The 21,556-nt window shown below is 31.9% G+C and overlaps 1 protein-coding gene across 5 annotated transcripts in view; it reads left to right on the top strand.

Annotated features, from left to right (window-relative positions):
* TOP2B (DNA topoisomerase II beta) overlaps positions 1–21,556 on the top strand; it is a 56,697-nt gene that overhangs the window by 14,624 nt on the left and 20,517 nt on the right. For all 5 annotated transcript variants that reach the window (XM_036431624.2, XM_036431623.2, XM_036431622.2 and 2 more), the window contains exons 3-22: positions 159–249; positions 1,781–1,844; positions 4,600–4,745; positions 5,575–5,672; positions 6,525–6,737; positions 9,686–9,859; positions 11,273–11,374; positions 11,461–11,598; positions 13,221–13,359; positions 13,688–13,845; positions 13,950–14,075; positions 14,849–14,959; positions 15,051–15,156; positions 15,783–15,892; positions 16,223–16,315; positions 16,408–16,522; positions 17,906–18,027; positions 18,234–18,382; positions 18,952–19,183; positions 20,848–20,982. In XM_036431624.2, coding sequence (XP_036287517.1) covers positions 159–249; positions 1,781–1,844; positions 4,600–4,745; positions 5,575–5,672; positions 6,525–6,737; positions 9,686–9,859; positions 11,273–11,374; positions 11,461–11,598; positions 13,221–13,359; positions 13,688–13,845; positions 13,950–14,075; positions 14,849–14,959; positions 15,051–15,156; positions 15,783–15,892; positions 16,223–16,315; positions 16,408–16,522; positions 17,906–18,027; positions 18,234–18,382; positions 18,952–19,183; positions 20,848–20,982 — 2,622 coding nt within the window. The remainder of the gene's footprint in view (positions 1–158; positions 250–1,780; positions 1,845–4,599; positions 4,746–5,574; positions 5,673–6,524; positions 6,738–9,685; positions 9,860–11,272; positions 11,375–11,460; positions 11,599–13,220; positions 13,360–13,687; positions 13,846–13,949; positions 14,076–14,848; positions 14,960–15,050; positions 15,157–15,782; positions 15,893–16,222; positions 16,316–16,407; positions 16,523–17,905; positions 18,028–18,233; positions 18,383–18,951; positions 19,184–20,847; positions 20,983–21,556) is intronic.

The following is a 21,556-nucleotide window of genomic DNA, read 5'->3' as shown; positions in this document are numbered from 1 at the left end:
TGACATTATAACTGAAGTATATGTTATTTTGTTGTTTTTGATATTTACTTTGAAGGTCTACCTTTTACAATATAAATGACAAATGTGGGTTTATGCTATAAAATTGATGGTAAACACTTTTTTACTTCATAAGTCCTTCTGAATTTTTCTCAACACAGTTAATGTGGGTGTATGATGAAGATGTAGGAATGAATTGCAGAGAAGTTACCTTTGTGCCAGGTTTATACAAGATCTTTGATGAAATCTTGGGTGAGTTCATGCTTAAGATTTGGTGCAGCTGTTTTTACTAATGTCATTATAATGTCCCTATATAAGGACAGACATATAGTATAAATTTTAAAGGCAAATCTTTTTTTATGCTGAATATAAATATTCTTCAGAAAATTTAAATAACTTGCTGTAATATCTGCTTATCGTATCTTTTGTGTTTTAATTGTTCATTTATAAAATAGATGTGTTATATTTAATTAGTAATGCCAAAGTTGGTCTGTGGTTCTGTATCTGTAATAATCTGGGAGTTGCTTAAATCCCAGTCATCTGGGGGCATATTAAAAATAGAGATTATGAGGTTGAGGTGAAAAGTTTTTCACCAACAAATGCAGTATTTCTGTTGGGCAGTAAAGTTTAACAACCTTTGTTCTGAATTATCTCTTTTCTTTCCAAATCACGTCATTAATTAAATCACAGTGAAGTGCGTAGTCTAATTGACTCCTGGGGATGCTTGTACTTGGGATATGTTTTTAGGCAAGGACTTTGTAGAGACCGTGCTTTGCCTCCTTATCAGTGCCACTTGAAATTTCCTAGACAGCAGAGTTGCCTGGGTCTGAGCTTCTTCCAGAGGGTCTTTGGGAAAAGGATAGGAGAGTAAAACTGGTTACTTAGTAAGTTTTGTTTCTTTTACTATTGCCTCCCAATTCCTACACCCAGTTTTACTTTTAGGTATTTATTGGGAACACTAGAGGCCTGATGCACGAAGATTTGTGCAAGAATGGGCCTTCCTTCCCCTGGCTGCCGGCACCACTTTTGCTTCAGCCAGAACTGCCTTTCTGCCTTCCCATGAATGCCTGCATTGTCACCATGGTGACAGTGCAAGTTTCCCACCCACCCCTGGTCTCTGGTGCCTGTGTATGCAAATTAACCTGCCATCTTTGTTGGGTTAATTTGCATCCACACAGTCAATTTGCATATCACTATTTTATTAGTGTGGATATTCCTTCTATAATTGAAGTCTAATTTGACAGCCAGCTTGTGTTCAAATTTACTGAAGCAGTGGTTAATGTATAGAAGTATATTATTACTAATTACAGTGCATAGGATTTAGAGATTTCTGAGGATGCTAAAGAGTTTGCCCTTGTAATCAGAAAACAACTGATTAATTTTAGCTCAATCTGTCTATAAAATCACTAGTTTATTGAAGATTAAGAGAAAGCAGTTATTTGTTACCAATATAAAATATAATTAAATCCAATTTTATGCTGTTAGATCTGGAGTAGGGGATTGTAAATTGCAGATGTTTGCCCTTATTTAATTTGTTTTTATATATTACAAAATTGTCCCCCTTGTTTTATGATAGAAGACATGACAGTAATTTTGGTATGCTATAAATTTAACAATATTGTTTAGAAAATAAGGTTTTGTATTAGATATTATCAGTAATTATTTTAATTAAATATTGCCATATGTAAATGTTTATATTAAGTTCTGATGCACATGCAGTTGTGTCCATGTATTTATTTGTATACTGTATATTTCATTACTCATTGAATATTTAATTTTGTAGTTAATGCAGCTGACAATAAACAGAGGGATAAGAACATGACCTGTATTAAAGTTTCTATTGATCCGTAAGTATATTTCAAGTTTAATTTTTTATGCTAAGTTGTTTTATTCAGATAGTCCCCAACTTACTATGTATTAATGTTCCTCAAGGAATAATGTATGCAATTAGTATTCCTTAGTTTCCCTATTGCTTGAGACCTTGCTAATTTTTCTTTTTCTTTTTAGCTAGAATGTTTTACTCTTATAGTTTCTTCTCTCATTTATGATTTTTTTCTCCCAAAGCACTTTCTTATGTGAGCTCTTGGAGACCATTTTTCATCTTCCTTGATGCTGTGGTTGCTGTTTCAGCTGCTGGAATAATTACTCTTTTCTTAACTTTGCTTTGGGACTCAATGCTTGGGCTATTGCCAGTATTATTCCAGTTATAGTATAAATTAAATTTACTTTTTATGACCTGCATTTGGATTTTTTTTATTATTATTTATAATATCATTTGTAAATTAGGAACTGCTGGTATTATAAAATATATGCCAGTTGTTCAGCTAATTAGATCTCACCATGGTGGTATTGTTTCTGAGGACTGAGGGAGAGTGAAAATAAAATTTTTTGAGATTCTATATTTTTAAAAAATCCTCACGAGAGCGTATATGTTTTTTAAATTTTAGAGAGAGGAGGAGGAAGAGAAAGAGAAACATTGCGGTGAGAAACAGAAATTGGTTGCTTTCCTTTTTCTTTTTTTAATGTGTTTATTGATTTCAGAGAGAAGGGGAGAGGAAGAGAGAAATAGAAACATCAATGATGAGAGAGAATCACTTCTCAGCTGCCTTCTGCACGCCCCCTTGGGGATTGAGCCCGAAACCTGGACATGTGCCCTGACTGGGTATTAAACCCAGGACCCTTCAGTCTGTAGGCTGATACTTTAGTCACTGAGCCATACCAGCCAGGGTTTGGTTGCTTTTCATAAGTACCCTGACTGGGGATCAAACTACAACCCAGTTATGTGCCTTCACCGGGAATCAAATTGGCAATCTTTTGGTGCATGTGATGGTGCTCTAACCAACTAAATGAGTGACTCTGTCAGGCTTTTTAAAAAATTTATTTTCTCTGCTCTTAATTAAAATATACACTGAATGGCCAGATTATGATGATCTCTGAATGTATAATAACCTTGCCACTCAGAGTGTATCCTATATAGTAAAAGGCTAATATGCAAATTGTCCCCTCGACCAGGAGTTCGACCAGCAGGCAGGCTGGCAACTGCCCATGTCCCCTCCCCTGGCCAGGCTGGCCGGATCTCATCTATGCATGAATTCATGCACCGGGCCTCTAAAACACACACACACACACACACACACACACACACACACACACACTGAGTGGCCAGATTATTGTGCGTTCAGAGATCATAATAATCTGGCCACTTAGATATATATATATACACATATTTAAAGTTAATGGTAGACAAGCATTTTGGGAACATTTCTGATCCTTATATTTCATTATTTTTATTTCATTTTGTGAATTTTAATTCTTTTGTGAATTTTATTCTACAAAGGCATTCCTTATTTATTACAACATTAATCTTATTATTAAAATGAATTTTACTTAAGAGATAATTTTTGATTTAATTAAATTTCTAATTTAAGAAGTCATTTTAAAGCAGAACTGGAATTGGGAAATAAACTGTTACTCTGTTTATTCCACTGACACAGTTTTCTCTGCTGTCCTTTTTTGACATCCTTTCACTTCTATTCTTTTTTAACTTTTTTGTATAGAAGATTTTAATTTTTCTTTGTGCATGTGTATACATGAATTCTTTGTAAAGGAGAGGTGACTTTTGGTAGTTAAAGGTTAAATGTAGAGAATATACAGCACAGTTTAGCTCTTATTCCTTTCTTATAGTACTCAGTGATATGGACATACAATTTAAGTAAATAGCCATGGTTTTAAAAGGCATAGAAATACAAAAGGAATAGCAAGAGATGTTTGGAATTTAGACAGGTCTTTTAGAAAGCTAGAGAATTTGAAGCAACTTCATACATGAGTTCCTTAAAAGTTATTAAATAATATAACATAATGGTTAGTATTGTGACAACTTATTTGCTGGCATCTATCTAATTAAAAGCAAATATGGAAAGCACATGAACCAGAGTTCTACCTATTCCTCTAGCTTAAGTATTCTTTTTTATTTAGAGTTGAAACTCTTAAAAACTGTTGCTTTTAAAAAAAACAACAACACACATACTAACTTTTTATTGTAAGGGCTTTACTGCTTTTATTATTTTCTGGGAAGTTGAGAAGAGCTTCTTTTCCTGAGAAATTTTGCACTTTTACTTGCATATCTTAGTGATCCTAATTAAAGTTATAACTTCAGGGATACAAATGTGTGTCCTCAGTAAGTATTTTCTGGAAAGATGAGTGAGTGTCCTTCAATTAGTAATGACTGATGTTTTGCTCATAATCAGATTTATTCTGTATTACTTTTTTTTTTCCTTTTTTTTTTTTTGTTAGTCTCATTTGAGGATATTTTTCCATTGATTTTTACAGAGAGGGGAAATGAAGGGGAGAGATAGAGAGAAATTCGATGTGAGAGAGAGACATCAATCAGTTGCCTTCTGGGGCCTTGACCAGGGCCTGGGATCTATCCTGCAACAGAGGTATGTGCCCTTGATTGCAATCGAACCTGGGACTCTTCAGTCTATGGCCGATGCCCTATCCACTGAGCCAAACTGGCTAGGGCTATTCAGTATTACTTTACTTTTGATGGAAATAAATGTCTTTAAACTACTTAAGCCCTAAACTCTGCTTGTTTATTTACAGTGAATCTAACATTATAAGCATTTGGAATAATGGGAAAGGCATTCCAGTAGTAGAACATAAAGTAGAGAAGGTTTATGTGCCTGCATTAATTTTTGGACAGCTTTTAACATCCAGTAACTATGACGATGATGAGAAAAAAGTAACAGGTAAAGAAAGTCTAAATGGTTGGTTAGATCATTTATTAAAAAATATTGCTTTCAACATAAAACTCTTATTATTTCTATACAAAATATTACAGAAGAGGAAACCTGTGTAATTTTATTGTGAGAAAAATTCTTTTCAGAATTAATATCTATGAAAAACTATCCTGTATAAGTACAGTCTTGATTATACCTTACAGATATTTTAAAAGCTTGATTTATGTACATTGATTTATGTTAGAACTCCTGGAACTCTAACCAGGATGACAGATTGAGTTTTGAATTACTGATGAAAGTAAAATGTGTGATTCCTATATATTTGAGCTTGGTATTTCATAAACACTATGTCTTTTGATATCAGTTAAATTATTTTTAAACTGTTGTCTTTAAGGAAGTTAAGATTGAAAATCTAGACTCTGTCAATAGAGTTTGCTTTGATCAACCAAATGTTGTCTTATTATGTTAACCAAGTAGGTAGATAGTGTTTTCTTTTGTGTTTTTAAAAACCAAAGATAAAAATTTGTAATAGAGAAGTGACTTCGATAGAAAGTTTAAATTTCATACTTGTATATTTACTGGATTATAGGAGATACCAAGCTTAATTTAAACAAGAATGATGAAGATAATGAATGTAAAAAATATATATTTTAATTATATATACGCTAAATTTTACTTGTAATTTTCTTCAAATGAAAAAGTTTGTATTCTGAAATATTCAGTTGATGATAGTTAAGGTAGTGCAGTAATTAAAACTTACTACAACAGACCTGTTGTATGGTAGGTAAGTTAAAGTTCTTCAACATCATTTTCTTTAACCTTTCAATTGTTCTTACAGGTGGTCGAAATGGTTATGGTGCAAAACTTTGTAATATTTTCAGTACAAAGTTTACAGTAGAAACTGCTTGCAAAGAATATAAACATAGTTTTAAACAGGTATGATAAATATGTATCTAATTGCTTTTTAAAAATAATCATGCTCTGTTGGTTTGCCAAGATAATACCTTAGCTAAATTGCAATCTCTCTCTCAGTGTTAAGCATGTCATCATAATATAAAAAACTTTAGAATGTCAGGGGGATTTTAGATAAGCCTGTCTTTCTCCTATTCCCTTAAAATAAAATGCTTTAACAGACTTTTCTTTGAACCTCATTAATAGCTTTAGTGAAAATACTCTGAACCTCAAAGATAATTGAAATGTATCCACTTTGGATGTTTGAAAACTCCCTCATCTATAATAATAAAAGCATAATATGCTAATTAAACTGGATTTCCTTCCGGATGAAGCTGGGGCTGAGAGGGAAGCCCGGGTCCTGGGTGCCGGAGGGAAGCTGGTGCAGGCAGCGGGGAAAGGAAAGCCTACTCTTGCACGGATTTTGTGCATTGGGCCTCTAATTGATTCATGAAATTCATATTTTAAAACTTTATTTTATTTTACTCTTGTATGCCTTGAAAATAGAGTGAAATTTTACATAAGGTGAAATAATTTTCTCAGTGAAGCATAATACCTACTTATTTTTGTAAAATTCTATATAATCATGATGGAAACTTAGGATATTTTGTTAACAATGTATCATGTTGTACAATTTATTTTCTAATTTTCAACATGAGATTGTTGAAATAATATTTAAAAATTTTTAATATTTAATACCAGGCTCAAGGATTTGTTAGGTTTGTTGTTTGGCTGAAAAATGTATATAGTTGTGGAAAATGTATTTCATGAGCTGTCTTTATGTATTATAAAATATAGAAGCATTATAGAAATATCTGAATATATTTTCTTTTAAAGACATGGATGAATAATATGATGAAGACTTCTGAAGCCAAAATTAAACATTTTGATGGTGAAGATTACACATGCATAACATTCCAACCAGATCTGTCCAAATTTAAGATGGAAAAACTTGACAAGGATATTGTGGCCCTCATGACCAGAAGAGCTTATGATTTGGCTGGTTCATGCAAAGGGGTCAAGGTCATGTTTAATGGAAAGAAATTGCCTGTAAGTATCTTCTAAAATAGTTAATGCTTTGCTATTTTGTAGGCATTGTTAGATGTTTTAAAATCTAATATCATGACCTTTTTCTTTTAATGTATATTTCAGTGATTCAGTTTAAAGTGATTATTGATATATTTGGATTAAAACATCTTGCTAGCCGTTTTCTAGTCATTGTATTTTTTCTTTGTTTCTTATTTCCTTTTACTCAACTTTCACTGGTTTTAATTGAGCATTTTTTAATGATTCCATTTTATCACCACTGTTTAGTTACTCCTCTTTTTAAAACTTTTTTAGTGTTTGCCCTAGGTTTTATAATTTCATTTGTAAATACTTTGAATCTACCCTCAAATAATTGATCACTTAATGTGTAGTGAAAGGACTTTATAACAGTCTATCTTCAGAATCTTCCATTACTTGTGTCATTATCATCATGCATTTTATTTTTACACATGCTATAAACACCAGAAGCAGAATGACAATGAGGCAGAAGAAAAATTTTAGGAAATAATTGCAGAAATTTTTCATAGTGGCATTGTTGTTAATGCTTTAAGCATTCAGTTATCTCTTAGAGAAATTAAAAATATAATACTTACATTCACTCCATTTCCAATGCTCTTAATTTCTTGATGTAGATTTAAGTTTCTTATTTTAATCACATTCCTTTTGTCTGGAGATCTTCCTTTAACATTTTTGTAGGGCATTTTTGCTGGTAATAAATTCTCTCAGTTTGTTTGTCTGAGAGTCTTTGTTTCCCTTCACTTTCAAAGACAATAGAAATTTCACTGGATACAGAATTTTGGGTTGACATTTCTTTTTCTTTCAATACTTAAAGATGTCACTGTTGTCTTCTTGCTTGCATGGTTTCTGATGAGAAGTCTGCTGTAGTTCATATCCTTCTTCCTCTGTTGGTAAGGTGTTTCATTTTCCTCTGGCTGCCTTGAAGATTTTCTCTTTGTTTTCTTTGAGTATGATATGCTTAGGTGTGTTTATGGGTTTTTGTGTGTGTGTATGTGTTTGCACTTATTCCGTTTGGTGTTTATTGTCTGTTACTGATTTTGGAAAATTTTGGCCATTATTTCTTCCAATATTTCTTTTGTGCTGTTTTTTTCTTTTTCTTTTGTTATTTCATTTATGCAAATGTTATACTATTTGGTATTGTTCTAAGCTCTTGGATGTTTTGCTATGCTTTCTTCATTCTTTTTCTTTGTGTTCCAGTTTGTTTAAGTTATATTGCCTATTTTTTTTTTTTTAGATGAAATGGTATTTTAGTTATTTTTTGCCCTACTTTTAATTTTAATGATTTTTTGCCTTTATCGTGTCAAGTTTATGACGAGCCTGCTGAAGGCATTCTTTATGTCTTCTGTTTTTGATTCCTGGCTTTTCCATTTGATACTTTCTTACAGTATCCATCTTTCTGCTAAAGTTGCATGTTGCCTACCTTCTCCATTAGAGCTTTTAACGTATGAATCCATAGTTATTTTAAATGCTCTATCAGGTATTCTGTGATATAATCTGAGTTTGATTCTGGTGATTGCTTTATCTTTTCAGACTATTTTTTTCTTGCCTTTTGTCATGCCTTGTAAGTTTTTGCAGAAAAACAGCTATGTTGTATAGTGTAGTAGATATGGAGTAAATAAGTTTTATATGAGGATTTATGTTAATTTATACAGGAAGTGGGATGTGTTCGCAGTTTGTTGTTGTAGTTACTGGTGTTGAGATTTGTTGCTATGAGCAACAGAGACTTCAAATTCTTCCTTGTTCTTGTCTTTTCTATTTGATTTGGGCCTTCCCTTTGAGCTGCCCCTCAAAGAGGCTATGTCTCTTGTAGCTCTTCCAGCCGAAATCCACTATTATTATTAGAGGCCTGTTAGCAGGGTAGTAGGTTATGTCTGATAAAGTTTCAGACTTTGAAGTACACAATGGGCTTGTGTTTAGTCTTTACAAATATTTCTATTCCTCTTCTAGAGGCAGAGATTTTTCCTTTGCCCTCTGTTCTTTTCCCTAGTTGCAGAAGGTATCTGCCAGTATTCTCATTCAGTACTCTTGAGACTTCCTGCCCTGCAGAATGCCTTTAAAAAATACTTAAATGATTTAGGGGTGGGATGGAGCAAGGCAGGGTAGAATGACTTCATTCCAGCTACAGTGATACTTGCCAAAGCTCTCTAGCAATATCCTTCCCCTGGCAAATTAAGGTTTTTATTGGTAAGGGAAATGGTCTGGGTGGAATTCCCAGTGGCTCCTGCTTTCCTCTCCTAGCTAGCACCATTGGGGGAACTTTCTTTTTAGATTCTCTCTTCCCTGTGAGAATTTGTGGGGGTTCCTGGAGGAAAAGCCTGCAAAAGAATAGGAACCCCTTGTAACTATAGCCCTCAGGAGATTCACACATACATACTAGTCCACACTTGTCCTATAGCAATTTGTCAAAATTTCTTGTTTAATGTTCCTGGCTTATATGACATTAGGCGGCATCTGCCCCAGTTCTTAGGTTCTATATCTATAGACTCCTGACTCTCTCCAAGCTCAGGATGGCTAGATGGTCTGTGATCTCAATTTTTTGAGGGTTCATAAAATACCAATTTGTTTGACCAACTCTTTATAAGGGTGGAAGCTTATTTTTTTCTTTTTTCCAGCCCTCTTCCATGTCTGAACTCTAAGTGGAAGTCTACTTTGCTGTTTTAAAAAACTTAAACTTTTGAAAGATTTTATAATAATTTACCAGTTCAGCTATCTACTCATAACCTTTCTTTATCAAGTACCTACATAGGGCATCAACTGCTTTTTTAGAGGGTAGAGATTAAGGAATAGAATAGGGGAAAGTCATGAAAGTTTGGATCTGCCAAATAAACTGTTGTGAATTAAGGGAAATGAAAGTTTGAGAGTACCTGATGACATTCACCTAGCTGAGCTGCCAATATTAGATTGTTTATTGTTATTGTTTTTCAAATTAATAGGTAAATGGATTTCGCAGTTATGTAGATCTTTATGTGAAAGACAAATTGGATGAAACTGGAGTGGCCTTGAAAGTTATTCATGAACTTGCAAATGAAAGATGGGATGTTTGTCTTACATTGAGTGAAAAAGGATTCCAGCAAATAAGCTTTGTAAATAGCATTGCAACAACAAAAGTAAGTATGTTAATTATCTTTTATTTCTAAGTAAGTAGTAGATCAATGCTTCATTAAAAACAACAAGATCAACAACAACAACAACAGCAAAAAACCACCCCGAATCTGCTTTGGTGAAATAAAAATTGACTTACGAAAATGTAAGTTTATTTTCTGCAAAATCGCTGCCTTATAATTTAACATCCATTGAGAAATAAGTTTATACTATTAATGTTTAAAGTTGACTACATTTATATTTTATGAAATTTACAATGATAAATCCTTATTCTGTGTTCTGAGTTTAAAATATAGGAGAAAGACAAATAGATGAATATGTTTAGGATGGTTATTCTATGGAGTGTAAACGCTCTTTAGTTTTTTGTTTTTTTTTTAACTTCAGAAATCAATGAAATTCTTCCCCTTTAAAAGCATTTATCCATGGCCATAATAAAATATTATTATGCAATATAAGTAAGCCTGTATCCCTAGAATAATCTAAAGCACTATTTTATCACTTTGTTACTCTTCTTCAAGTTTTAACATTTTTAATATTCAATTTTTTTAATAATCTAGTATCACTTTCTCTAGTCAACAGAAATCCTGCATCCATTATGATTGCATTTTATTGCATGTAATAGAAACCTAATGTAAACATGTAAAAGTTTTATTTTTCCTCTCATATCTAAGAACGAGGGGTAGGCAGTCTTAGTTCAGTACTGTGCCTCTATAGTGTCATTAGGTACCTGTGCTCTCCCTAGCTTTCTTTCCTGCCACCTTTAGCATATGGCCTTTATTCTCATGCCTTTTAAGCTGACTGCTACACTTCTATGCATTTCTAAGTTTTAGTGAGAGAGAATTGGGTTGGGAAAATGCATATACCTACTAAATTTCTTCCTTTTTATTAGAGATACAATAGTTTTTCTGGAAGCCCCATCCAGTAGACCTCTCCTAACATCTTTGGCTAGAACCGTGTCATGTGGGTACTTCTAGCTGCAAGGGAGTCCAGATTGGAGAATCTTTGTAATTGGGCATGTTGCCAGTTAAAAACAAATTTGGATTTGTCAATAAAGTAAAAGGGGAGAATGGATATTCCATGAACAACTGGTAATGCTTGCCACAGCCCCTAAGTTTAACTATTGTGTCATTTATCACCCCCATGCCAGTATTCATTCTCACTTCCATGTCAGTTTTTTATTTTTTTTATTTTTGCTTTGTATAAAATAGGCTAATTGATTCTATGGCCAAAGAGATCTTATTTTTTAAATCCCAACTCTGCTATTCTGATACTCATATTACTCCTCTAGAAAAATGGTTTAGTAATACTGACTTCACAAAGTTGTTATAAAGATTAAACTCTCATTTTAGGAAAAAATGAATACATATGTATTTTGCTACCTTACTATAGAAGATTTTGTATTTTTATTTTCTTTTTAGGGTGGACGGCATGTGGATTATGTAGTAGATCAAGTTGTTGGTAAACTGATTGAAGTAGTCAAGAAAAAGAACAAAGCTGGTGTATCAGTGAAACCATTTCAAGTAAGTGATGCTGTAGTATTCTCTTGAATTATTAAATAGTACCAGATCTGATGTTGACTTTTTTTTTTTGGATTTTTTTTCAACAGGTAAAAAACCACATATGGGTTTTTATTAATTGCCTTATCGAGAACCCAACTTTTGATTCTCAAACTAAGGAAAACATGACTTTGCAACCCAAAAGTTTTGGATCCAAATGCCAACTATCAGAAAAATTTTTCAAAGCAGTGAGTAAAACTTTATTATTTTTCAGTGTGTTTTTTTGAAAGTTAAGTGGTTTTCTTTATTCTAATTGTGATTAGTTTCTTAAATTAAGTAGGTATAGGCATATTTATACTATAAACTAATCCACTTAATTCTGCAAACTTCAAAGGGTAAACTTTATTTTGTTAAACAATTGATTATTTTGCCAAGAATTAAATAGGTAATTTTGTAACTAATTGTATTTATAGCTTTGTTTTGGTCATTATGAAGCTAGATATTGCCCCAACAGGTGTTCAGGTCCTGTTAGGACTTTTGATTTCAACCTTTTTATTCAACTTTATGTTTAGATATTTGCCATTGTGTAGTTTTTTTTTGTTGTTGTTTTTTAATTATGGTAACACATGTATAATAGAATTTTTTATATTCTACATATTTTAAAATTTTACTTTATTTTGCACATAATTATTTAGGCTGCTTTAACCTTTCTGATACAAGGTGAGAATATAAATAAGTAATGAATCTTAGATTTATAACCAAGATTTGCAACTGCTAATAGCTTCTTATAATCTTTTGATTATATGTAAGATTTGCCTCAGTTCCCTTATTCAAAAACATATTAATGAACATATATAAAGGACTGCACTAAAAATGTAAAGATGAATAAATGCTAGCCCCTCTTTGGAAATTCATAATTTGGTGTAGGAATAAGTGTGATAGTGGTAACATACTTGTCAAATTCCATTATCAGAATTTTAAAGGTAGGGTCTCACAAATAAAAACAAATTTAGGTTGTAGCTTAAAGCCTATGAAAATAGCACTTTTAATTCTGTTCAGCATCGACCCAGAATACAAATGACCTTATGTTAATGTTTTCCCAAATTTACGCTCTCATAAGAGTTCTCATTATGAACTGATTTGATTTTAGATTTTCTACTTTTTCATTTTTGGAAGATTAAGTTTAAATTTGGCAATATACTTCACCTCTTTTATATTTCAAACATTCCAAAAAACTCTTCTGTACTCCTAAAATTAAACTATCAGGGTGATGAAAAATAAATAACTCCACTTGGAGCTTCTTCACTTAATTTTCTTTTTGGTAAACATGTGGTCACATGTTGATTAACTGCTGAGTGACACACTACTAACAATGTTGAAATGCTCATTATCAAACTTTTTAAAGAATAAGAACTATTCATAGGTTCTTGAATTTATCCTGATGTTTTCTTCATGTTAGTATTTTTTTATTTGTCATAGTGAATTCAAGATTCACATTTTTGTATTGACAGATATCAGAAATGTCAGTGAATAGAATTTACAAGCTGGTAAATTCCAAGGGGAATCAGCTTAACTGTGTTAATTTTAGCAAAATTAACTTGTGAGAAAAGCTACATATATTTCTCATGGAGTTTATTAGACTATAATTTTTTCATATCTGGTAAAATCTTTTCTTCATGTTTTTATATTTCAATATAGTAACTATCAGAGTTTTACTGCAATTAGAATAAAATTTACTAGTGAATATTATTGTCATAATTGTTATTGTTTTGCCCTATACCTGCATAGGTAACAAGTATTACGTTCATTTTAGGTAAGTGTATGAACTTCTGGCTTGTTTGTATATCATTCATTATTCTTTCATTTTTAGGCCTCTAATTGTGGTATTGTAGAAAGTATCCTGAACTGGGTGAAATTTAAGGCTCAGACTCAGCTGAACAAGAAGTGTTCATCAGTAAAATATAGTAAAATCAAAGGTATTCCTAAACTGGATGATGCAAACGATGCTGGTAAGAATTAGACTTTTTAAAAAATATTTAAGTTTTTACTTAAACAGTTATAGAATTTTTTCATTTTCCACATACAGTTAGACAATAGGATTTTATGTTCAGAGTATAATTTCACTTTATTAAAATTGCTACATGCACCACATATTACTAATTTTCAGGGGATAGGAATTCAGTAAAGTCTACAATATTTTAATTATTCTAAACATAACATAAGATGATTGTTACAGTCTTTCACTATCATCATGCTATTATTAATTTTTCTGGCTTAATTTTTCTCATTGGTAAAGATGAGGAATGTGGAGTATATGTCTTTCTAAATATCTCTCAGGTGGCAAACATTCCCTGGAGTGCACACTGATACTAACAGAAGGAGACTCAGCGAAATCACTGGCTGTGTCTGGACTAGGTGTGATTGGACGAGACAGATATGGAGTCTTTCCACTCAGGGGAAAAATTCTTAACGTACGAGAAGCTTCTCATAAACAGGTATATGTTTGCATATACTTACAAACACATATATGACATTTTCATACTTAACTAAAATTGTTGAATTTTTAAATGTAAAATATTTTCAACCCCTTTCTGTATAGATCATGGAAAATGCGGAAATAAACAATATTATTAAAATAGTTGGTCTACAATACAAGAAAAGTTATGATGATGCAGAATCTCTGAAAACTTTACGCTATGGAAAGATTATGATTATGACTGATCAGGTTAGTTTAAAATTTGCTATATATTTAAAACTCCAATTTTTTTCAGATTGTCCTTTCAATATTTGTTTTATGAGACTTGCTCAAGATAGTACAAGTGAAAGTGATTGTACATCAACTGGGAAGAAAACATTGTTTAATGTCACTGTTTGTATGAAGCACATTTTACATTGTCTAATTTATGGGAAACCATTTTTTTTAGTTATTATAAAAATGTTGTAAAATATAATAAATGTGAGAAGAGTAGAACACACTGTAGTATTTAGGGATTGAAGCATACTTGTTAAGTAGGAAGGAAATAAAATAAAGGTTAATCACTAGGATAATGGTTAATATTTTTATTAACCATTATCCTAGTGATGCCTAATTTTTGATGCACAAACACTAGGATGATTGATAGTAAAATGGCAGTAGTTGGGGAAGAACTAGAAAATTGAAAAAGTATGAAATTTATATGCATCCACCTGCTTTTCTCTTAATATCCTCTAATGAAAAGGATTTGTAGAGAAAAATCTTTAACTAAAAAAGCTGCTTATAGTGTTAAGTAGTTATTATGTCAAAAGAAGACATGTTCTCCATGGACATTGCCTAGTTAAGTTGCATTATAACCATGTTGATTGTATTTCCATTCTTAAGTCAGTCTTGTAGTGAAATCTGGTTAAACTATTTCAATAGAATTTTGCCTCTTTGCTACATTCAGACATTTTAAACTTTGATAATATAAGTAATTATATTTCATAAAACTATTATAGCTTCCTTTACTAATATTTATTTAGGATCAAGATGGTTCTCACATAAAAGGCCTGCTTATTAATTTCATCCACCACAATTGGCCATCACTTCTGAAGCACGGTTTTCTTGAAGAGTTCATTACTCCAATTGTAAAGGTACTATTTACAGTAATATGTTTTTATACTGTTAGCTTAAAGGGTAGCAGAAAAACTAATTTATTATTATTTTTTTTTTTATTAATTTAAGGCAAGCAAAAATAAGCAAGAACTTTCCTTCTACAGTATTCCTGAATTTGATGAGTGGAAAAAACACATAGAAAACCAGAAAGCCTGGAAAATAAAATACTACAAAGGTTTGTATTTTAAAATATTTAAATAAAAAAAAAATAACTAGTGATATAAATATATATTACTAAAGTATTACAAAATATTTTGAAAGTTTGTCTTCTTTAGACTTTAAAAATACCTGTTGCTGATTTTTAAATAATTATTATGGAAAATTTTATAAAGTATAAAGTACATTTAACATCTACTCTCAGCAGTTTTCAAGTATACAGTATAGCACTATACTATATAATAAAAGGCTAATATGCAGACTGTCCTCCTGGGAGTTTGGGAATTTGACCGCTTGCTATGATGTATGCTGACCATCGGGGTGGCGCGGACCGAAGGAAGGCCCGGTCAGTCCTGATTGCCTGCCAGGCTTAGGGACCCTTCCCATGTATAAATTTCATGCACCACGCCTTTAGTTAATAATAGGCACCATGATGTTCATTAGGTCCCCAGAACTTAACATCTTATAACTGCAAGTTTGTATTCTTTGATAGACATTTCACTTTTCCCCACTTCCCAAGCCTCTGGCAACCACCATCTCTTCCCTCTTTGAATTCAACTTTTTTTGGTTTGCACATTTAAGTGATATTATGCAGTATTTGTCTTTGTCTCTCTTATTTTCATTTTCATTTTTTAAATTGTGCAGGGTTGGGTACCAGTACAGCTAAAGAAGCAAAGGAATATTTTGCTGATATGGAAAGGCATCGTATCTTGTTTAGATATGCTGGGCCTGAGGATGATGCTGCCATTACATTGGTAATAAAGCAAATTTTAAAAAGTCTGCTCTCATATCTATTCCACTACCTCCTATACCTTTCTTCCCAGTCTGGATTTTCTACAATAAGTCTCTTGAATTCTAATGCCCAAACTTGTCAATTTTAGTGTTTCTCTTGCACCCATGCCCCTGATTATGCTCTGTTTTCAGAGTTCTTTCATTGAAAAAGCCATGTTCAAGTATATTTTTTATTAAAAGCATATTGGAAAAACCAAATTTCTCAGAAATTAATGTTTTTTTTCCTTTATAACTTTTAATTTTATAATGAAATTATTTTGTAACATGTGAAATAATTTCCTGGAATCTTTCAGGCATTCAGTAAAAAGAAGATTGATGACAGAAAAGAATGGTTAACAAATTTTATGGAAGATCGGAGACAGCGTAGGTTACATGGATTACCAGAGGTTAGTCATATAGAGTGGTGATCTGGGGGAAGAAAGAGACTAAAACTGATATAGTTATAATGATAATATTGCTATATAACTTTTTTCCTTAGCAATTTTTATATGGCACAGCAACAAAGCATTTGACATATAATGATTTCATCAACAAGGAATTGATTCTTTTCTCAAACTCAGACAATGAAAGGTCTATACCATCTCTTGTTGATGGTAAGTAGCTGTCATTTCAATTTTTTTTCTCATTTTTATATATCATTGAGTATAGCTTACTTTCATATGCTTTAAGTCATCCCAATAATAAATCTTAAAATCTATAAATTGTTTTAGAAGTATTTTCATAGGACTGAAATATTTTATATTTCTTAATTTGAATCTTTTAAAATCCCTTTTGAATTTTTCAGGAAAATTAACTTAGAGCAAATTTTAAAAGCCCTTGACCCAAGTTGATTGCAGGCTTCCTAAAATAAATAGTAAAATGGGATTTTGATAAGTTCTAAAATATTTATCAAAGACTGAATTTTAAAAACCCTTTAGAGTTCAAAACTTTAACTTATTTTACTTAATAAAAGTTTATAAAATACCTTGTGATCAGAGCACATTTTGGTCTTCTATCTAGCACTTTAAATTTTTCATTTTATGACTTTTAGCAAATTCATTTATCTTTGTGTTCCTTGGTTTTTCAGCTAATAGCAGATGATTGTATCCATTCATCAAGTTTTAGCTTTAAGTTATATCCCTTCTATGAAGTCTTCCTTAACAATTTTAGTGTAAATTAGTCTCAGATACCTAAACTTTGTTAGTAATTGTGTGCCTATTATTTTATTTGTGTTACTTTTGCCTTCTCAATTAGATTATAAAATTCTGAAGGAAAGGGGCCATGTTTATCATCCTCTTGTTTCAACAATGCTTTGGGCCCACGATGATGATGATGCTAGCTAGCATATACTGAAAATTTATTACTGTGCTCATTGGTCTAGAACAAGAAGAATGATAAGGAAGCAGAGTGCTTTGCTTGCATTATCTCAATGTAATCCTTATGATCACCCTATTAGGAAGGTAATTATTTCTAATACACTGATGAGGACACTGAGCTTACTGGTTTAGTAATTTGTGCAAATGCACATGATAAATGGCCTAGTTAAGAAGAGTATCCAGATTAGTAAGATTCTAAGCCCTACATTCTTAACTACCACATACATCTCTCATTTGTAAGGGCTATCCTGATTTGGGATACTTGAATAATAGATTCAGACTTATTGATGGTTTTCTGCTCTTTTAATTACAACTGCCATTTTGGACATGTGAGTGTTTGGCATTTTCTATGAAAGAAGCTTGGTGATATTGAGCAGTTTAAGACCAAAAGATGGTCTTTCAATTGATACCTCATTTTTGGAATATATTGAAATATTAAAACATGTTAGTTTATACTCACTTTGTTATAGAATCTCAGTTATTTTCAGTCAGTAATTTTTCAAAAACAAACTATCTTTCCTTTTCTTTCTTGAATATTAGGACATTTTTGTCACTAAAAGAAATATTACATCTATATTTTTGGTAATATTTTTAAAAGAGAATTATTCTTTTTTAAAATAGGCTTTAAACCAGGCCAACGAAAAGTTTTATTTACCTGTTTCAAAAGGAATGACAAACGTGAAGTAAAAGTTGCCCAGTTGGCTGGATCTGTTGCTGAGATGTCTGCTTATCATCATGGAGAAGTAAGAATTAAGTTTGGAACTATGCTTACAGATTGAGAACTATGCTTATAGATGTGAAGAGTGACAAGCATAATGAAATATTTTTTTCTTTTATAAGGTCTTTGAAAATGTAAAAGAATTGAGTGTGGATTTTAATAAAATTAGGGAATGCCTACAGATAATCAAAGATTAGAATATTAATATTATATTCTGTTTCTATTCTATAGCAAGCATTGATGATGACTATTGTGAATTTGGCTCAGAACTTTGTGGGAAGTAACAACATTAACTTGCTTCAGCCTATTGGTCAGTTTGGAACTCGGCTACATGGTGGCAAAGATGCTGCAAGCCCTCGCTACATTTTCACAATGTTAAGGTAACAGTTTGCTGATGTAATGGTATCAAGTTCTATTTAAAGTTTATTGGAACTAACTAAATGGTTAATAGAATTGTAATTATGGAGAAGTATCATTGGGGATTCTGTTGAGGATAAATATTTTAAATTATTTGATAGTCAATAGAATGAAGTTTGTTGATATAAATTTTTATGAATTATTGGTGAAACCAGTCCTAATGAATGTAAGGATTTTTCAGACCCAATTTAACTTTTTAGGCTGAAGATGGGTTTTTGTGATTTAGACAGAGTAAGAGGAAATACTTAAAAAGTTATTTATCAATATTAAGAATTTAGGTAAGTATGAAAGTAAAATTGGGTTATCTTATTCTGGCTTTATGAGATTAAGAAATATGTTTGGTAATATATTTCTCAGAGAAATATATTTGGTAATAAGGCTAGGTCAGTTTTACTATGAAGCACATGTAATCAAAATTTTAAAAATGCATTCTTTTAAAAATATTTTATGAAATGTAGTTTTTAATTATGCATAAAATTTTATTTCCAAAAACCATGACATTTTTTTCCATATATCTTTTCCCTTTTATTAGCTCTTTAGCAAGACGGCTTTTCCCTATTGTAGATGACAACCTGCTTAAATTCCTTTATGATGACAATCAACGGGTAGAGCCTGAGTGGTATATTCCTATAATCCCTATGGTTTTAATAAATGGTGCTGAGGGCATTGGTACTGGATGGGCTTGTAAATTACCCAACTACGATGCGAGGGAAATTGTAAACAATGTTAGAAGAATGCTTGATGGCTTGGATCCTCATCCCATGGTAATTATTTAGAATTTGTTGCTTATATTGTTTATTTAAAAAACAACAAAGTGTAAACTGTAAAGTACTGTCATTTTAAAATAATGGAACCATTTTTATTTTAGAACATATTATAGACAATAACTACTTTATTAGTATTCAATTTGATATGTACTTATTGTAAAAGATACAAACTTTGGGAAAAGCCTGGTCCTAGAGATAAGATAAGGTTTCTGGGGAAACACTATTGAAATATATAAATATTCATTATTCCAGGTTTTCATATCTAAAGTATATAGAGAATAATGTTTTTATGACAAAGTTATGTAACATGTTTCCAAACTACATGTTTCCAAACTACTGACCCATGCTTAATAACACCTGATACTTTTTAATTTTGCCCTTTTCTTATACCATTCACTGTGTTTAGTTCTTCCCCACAATGCCACTCAAGAGAAACTTCTCAAGAAAATGTCTATCACTTTTCCACATGATTTAAAATCATCTGGAAATTTTCTATTTTTTTTTTTTTTTTTTACAAAATGGTAGTGCTCATTGTAGAAAATATAAATCATCAAAGAGGAAAATGTACTTAATAAATCCACCATGTAGAAACAAACTTAATATTTTAATGTATTTCTTGCCAAGTTTTATTTCATTTTTATATTTTAAAACAAAATTAGAGTATGTATATGATTTACTCATGTCTACTCAAAATGTTTTCCCCCTTAAATACTTTATATTACCAAAAATATTTATAACAGAAGCCATCAAACTATTTTATGATTATAGTGTTTATTTTCATCCTTTCAGATACATTTTAAAGTATTTTAGTCTATTTATTTGACCAGTGCTTCTTGTGTATCTAATATATCTATTTATTTACCAATCTGTTTTTATCTATACACCAACTTATCTGTCTTTGAGACAGCGTGCTAAGTATTGAGAGAAAAAATTATGATCTCTGTCTTCAAAAAGATCTGTTATCAAGACAAGACATTGAGGCATGAAGTTTGCAGGGACAGAAGATAGTTGCTCAGTGTGCCAGAAGAAATGTCCTGTGCTGCATGCCCAACTTCTTAGTGATATAACAAATATCAGTTTTAAAAAGGGAGAGAGAGCACTTGTAATTAGGCTGAGAAAGATGAGTAACATATAAAATAAATGAATGGGGTGTGTGGAGCTGAAATGTGTTAGGGCTGCTGGAAAGAATGAGTGAAAGTAAATATTCAAATATTCAAGCAAAATATGGAAGAAGAGTAGTTGTCTGGAAGGCAAATCATTGGAGAAAAGGTATAGTGCTAGATTGGGTCAAGACTGTGGAAGGCTTTCAAATTAATGTCCAAGCAGTTGGAAATGAAAGGGTTATTAATCTAGGAGAAAAGGAGGTGTGAAGACAATAAGCTGGAGGATAAAAAGTACTATTCGAGGAAGACTAAGAAAGATGATTTTAAGTTTTGCAACTCAAGGATAGATTATTTTAACAGAAGCTGTGAATTCAAGACTGAGTGATTTTTTATGTTTTATTTTTTAATTTGAAGAGGGACTTTGGAGGATGAGGAATTGAGTTTCAGTCATGCTCATCTATCAGTAGCAGTAGACCACAGACTTAGAGGCATTTAAATGAGGTATTGGCACATAGGACAGAAGTCAGAGCTTTAAGTTATTTTTATGTTTTTCTGCAGCTTCCAAACTACAAAAACTTTAAAGGAACCATCCAAGAACTTGGTCAGAACCAATACGCAGTCAGTGGTGAAATTTTTGTGGTGGATAGAAACACAGTAGAGATTACAGAGCTTCCAGTTAGGACTTGGACACAGGTTAGTATAAGTATGTGAGCTGCCTGTGAAGAGGGATTGCATTAAATAGTTCTTTCTTGTAAGATATGCATGATTCATCTTTGTTTGCCCTAAGTCTGTATAGTGTTTTAAAATTCCTGTATACATTTTGACCTCTTCTATTGAACTTGTGCTTTGAAAATTTAAATGTAGTTTAAAAGTTTTTTTTAACTTAGCTTAAGTTATACAACATTTAAATATTTTTTAAAATATATTTTTATGGATTTCAGAGAGGAAGGGAGAGGGAGAAAGAGAGAGAAACATCAATGATGAGAGAGTCATTGATTGGCTGCCTCCTGCATACCCCACAATGGGGATCAAGCCTGCAACTCAGGCATATGCCCTGACCCGGGAATTGAACTGCGACCTCCTGGTTCATAGGTCCAAGCTCAACCACTAGGAAAGCCAGGCTTAAGCTACCTTTTAAAGAGACCATTTGTCTCTCTTGAAATGCGTAGAAGAGTACGTAAGAAATAGTTGTGAACCCTTATAAATATAGCCAATAAATTCATGTCAATATCAATTAGTATAAATCTAAAGGTATGCATGTCATCTC

This window comes from Pipistrellus kuhlii, unplaced genomic scaffold (assembly GCF_014108245.1).
Source record: "Pipistrellus kuhlii isolate mPipKuh1 unplaced genomic scaffold, mPipKuh1.p scaffold_m20_p_11, whole genome shotgun sequence".
Lineage (NCBI taxonomy): Eukaryota > Metazoa > Chordata > Mammalia > Chiroptera > Vespertilionidae > Pipistrellus > Pipistrellus kuhlii.
This window is presented reverse-complemented; position numbering and strand designations above follow the sequence as displayed.